Raw genomic sequence first — 1,847 nt, 5'->3', positions numbered from 1 at the left:
GAGGGGAGGGAGGGAAGGGGGAGAAGGAGGGGAGAGGAAGGGGAGAAGGAGGGGAGGGAGGGGGGAGGAGGAGGGAAGGAGATGGAAATTTTTAAATATAAAAAAAAATAAACCATGAGAAAAAAAAAAAAAAAAACTATTGACTGTTCAGTTCTTTATTAGACCAATCAGGTACCTTAAGCAGGCAAGGTAAAACAAATGCAATGCACCTTCACATAGTTAAACAAATGCAGCATAAACAAATGAAACACATCTTTACCTACTCTTCTGTGAGACTGTGTCTTCTAGCAACATCGAACTATACCGGTAAAGTCTCATCAACCTGAACAAGCAAACATGAACAAACAATGATGATACTAATGAGCACCAAAGTGGATGTGGAAAAACCCATGAGGCCTTAACCCTGCACCAAGAACTATAGGCAGCTGAGGAAAGCTGAGAGCAGGAGAGATGGCTCTCCTCAAAGAAGAGCATACCAACTGGTTGTCCAATGCCAAGTGATCAGTCCTGAAAACACACACACACGAAAAACATTATATGGATGGAACAGGCTATATTTGGGAATATGTACATATATTAATGCAATAACAATTTATGAAAAAGAGGTCATGATTTGGGAGAGAAGGGAGGGATACATGGAAAGGTTTAGGGAGAGAAAAGGGAGGAAGAAATGATGTGATTATAATCTCAAAAATATTTTTAAGGAGTTAAAGGACTCCCTGACTTGAAAGTGGGGGGTGCGAGGATCGTATTTTCCCAGGTTTCATGGCTACAGAAGAACACAAATTTCTCAAGAAAACTTGGGAATATGTTTGGCTCTCCAGGCCATTTGCCATGATCATGGCCTCACAGGGGAGCCTTAAAAATGACCAAGTAAAACTCCCCCCCCAGGGACACACTTGGAATGGTCAGGCCTCAAGAATGAAGAGTTGGCCTTATTACAGATGGCTGCCATAGTAACCAAGAAACTGCTGTCTGTCTGGGGGAGGGAAAGGGCTCACATGCTCAGACAAGCACACCTGAGAGATAGGAAGAAGGGCAGAGGGGAGGAGCCCAAGTGCCCAGCCCTATAAATGCACAGCTAGTCTGCAGCAAATGCTCTGCACACTCTGAACCTCTTCTGCATCCAAGATCAGCACGGACAATGACCTCATCAGCACATCCCAAACCCCAGGGTCAAGGTCAGTGAATGAACTCTCTTCTGCTGTGGAGCTGACCTTGTCTCTGACCTTGTCACCAGAGCCAAGCATTCTCTGGGTTTCTCAGCATCCACATCACAGGGCTCTGTACTTGGTGGCCATTGAGAGAGGTCACAGATTTGGCACTCTTGCTCAGTTTCTCCCTCTCTAGAGTCTACCAGAGTCTCTGTTGCCCTGGATCTTTCACTGTGACACAGTGCTCTGTGCTCCCCACGTCCCCGACAAATGTCCATCAGGATCTCAGTCTGTCCACCTGCCCTCCTGGCTCGGTCAGATGACCACATCACTTCGTCCACAGGAAGAGCTCCCCTGTCTTGCCGAGTCCAATTTCAGAGGCTGGAAAAGAAGAAACCCCAGTTCAATCTTTCTTGCTAGAAGTGGCTCCCTAGTTCCAGGTCTATATCAGTACCCAAGCATGGGAAGCCTTCTGCCAGCCTCCCGACTCTCCATGTTGGGATTTTGTCTCATTTTCTTCTCATCTGTAGGTGGAGGCTTTTGGAATCTCTCTTACTATGCTTCTCTGTACTGACCTGTTCATTTTTGTGGTTTTCATAGCTCTTTATATTTTTGTCAGTTGAATTCCTCGGTTTTCCACCTTTCCTTCTAAACTGTTTTTTATGAGAATCCTCCTCTCTCTGATTATAGCCT

General features: G+C 45.6%; 1 protein-coding gene across 1 annotated transcript in view; it reads right to left on the bottom strand.

Moving 5' to 3' along the window:
• Nucleotides 1-1,483, bottom strand: part of LOC119822721 (retinol dehydrogenase 13-like) — a 10,504-nt gene extending 9,021 nt beyond the window's left edge. Inside the window, exons 1-2 of the mRNA XM_042055738.1 lie at nt 1,218-1,483; nt 477-507 (exon numbers count right to left, since the gene is read on the bottom strand). Coding sequence (XP_041911672.1) covers nt 477-507; nt 1,218-1,483 — 297 coding nt within the window. The remainder of the gene's footprint in view (nt 1-476; nt 508-1,217) is intronic.
• Between the last annotated feature and the right edge of the window lie 364 nt (nt 1,484-1,847).

The sequence above is a fragment of the Arvicola amphibius genome, chromosome 9, assembly GCF_903992535.2.
Source record: "Arvicola amphibius chromosome 9, mArvAmp1.2, whole genome shotgun sequence".
Classification (NCBI taxonomy): Eukaryota; Metazoa; Chordata; class Mammalia; order Rodentia; family Cricetidae; genus Arvicola; species Arvicola amphibius.
This window is presented reverse-complemented; position numbering and strand designations above follow the sequence as displayed.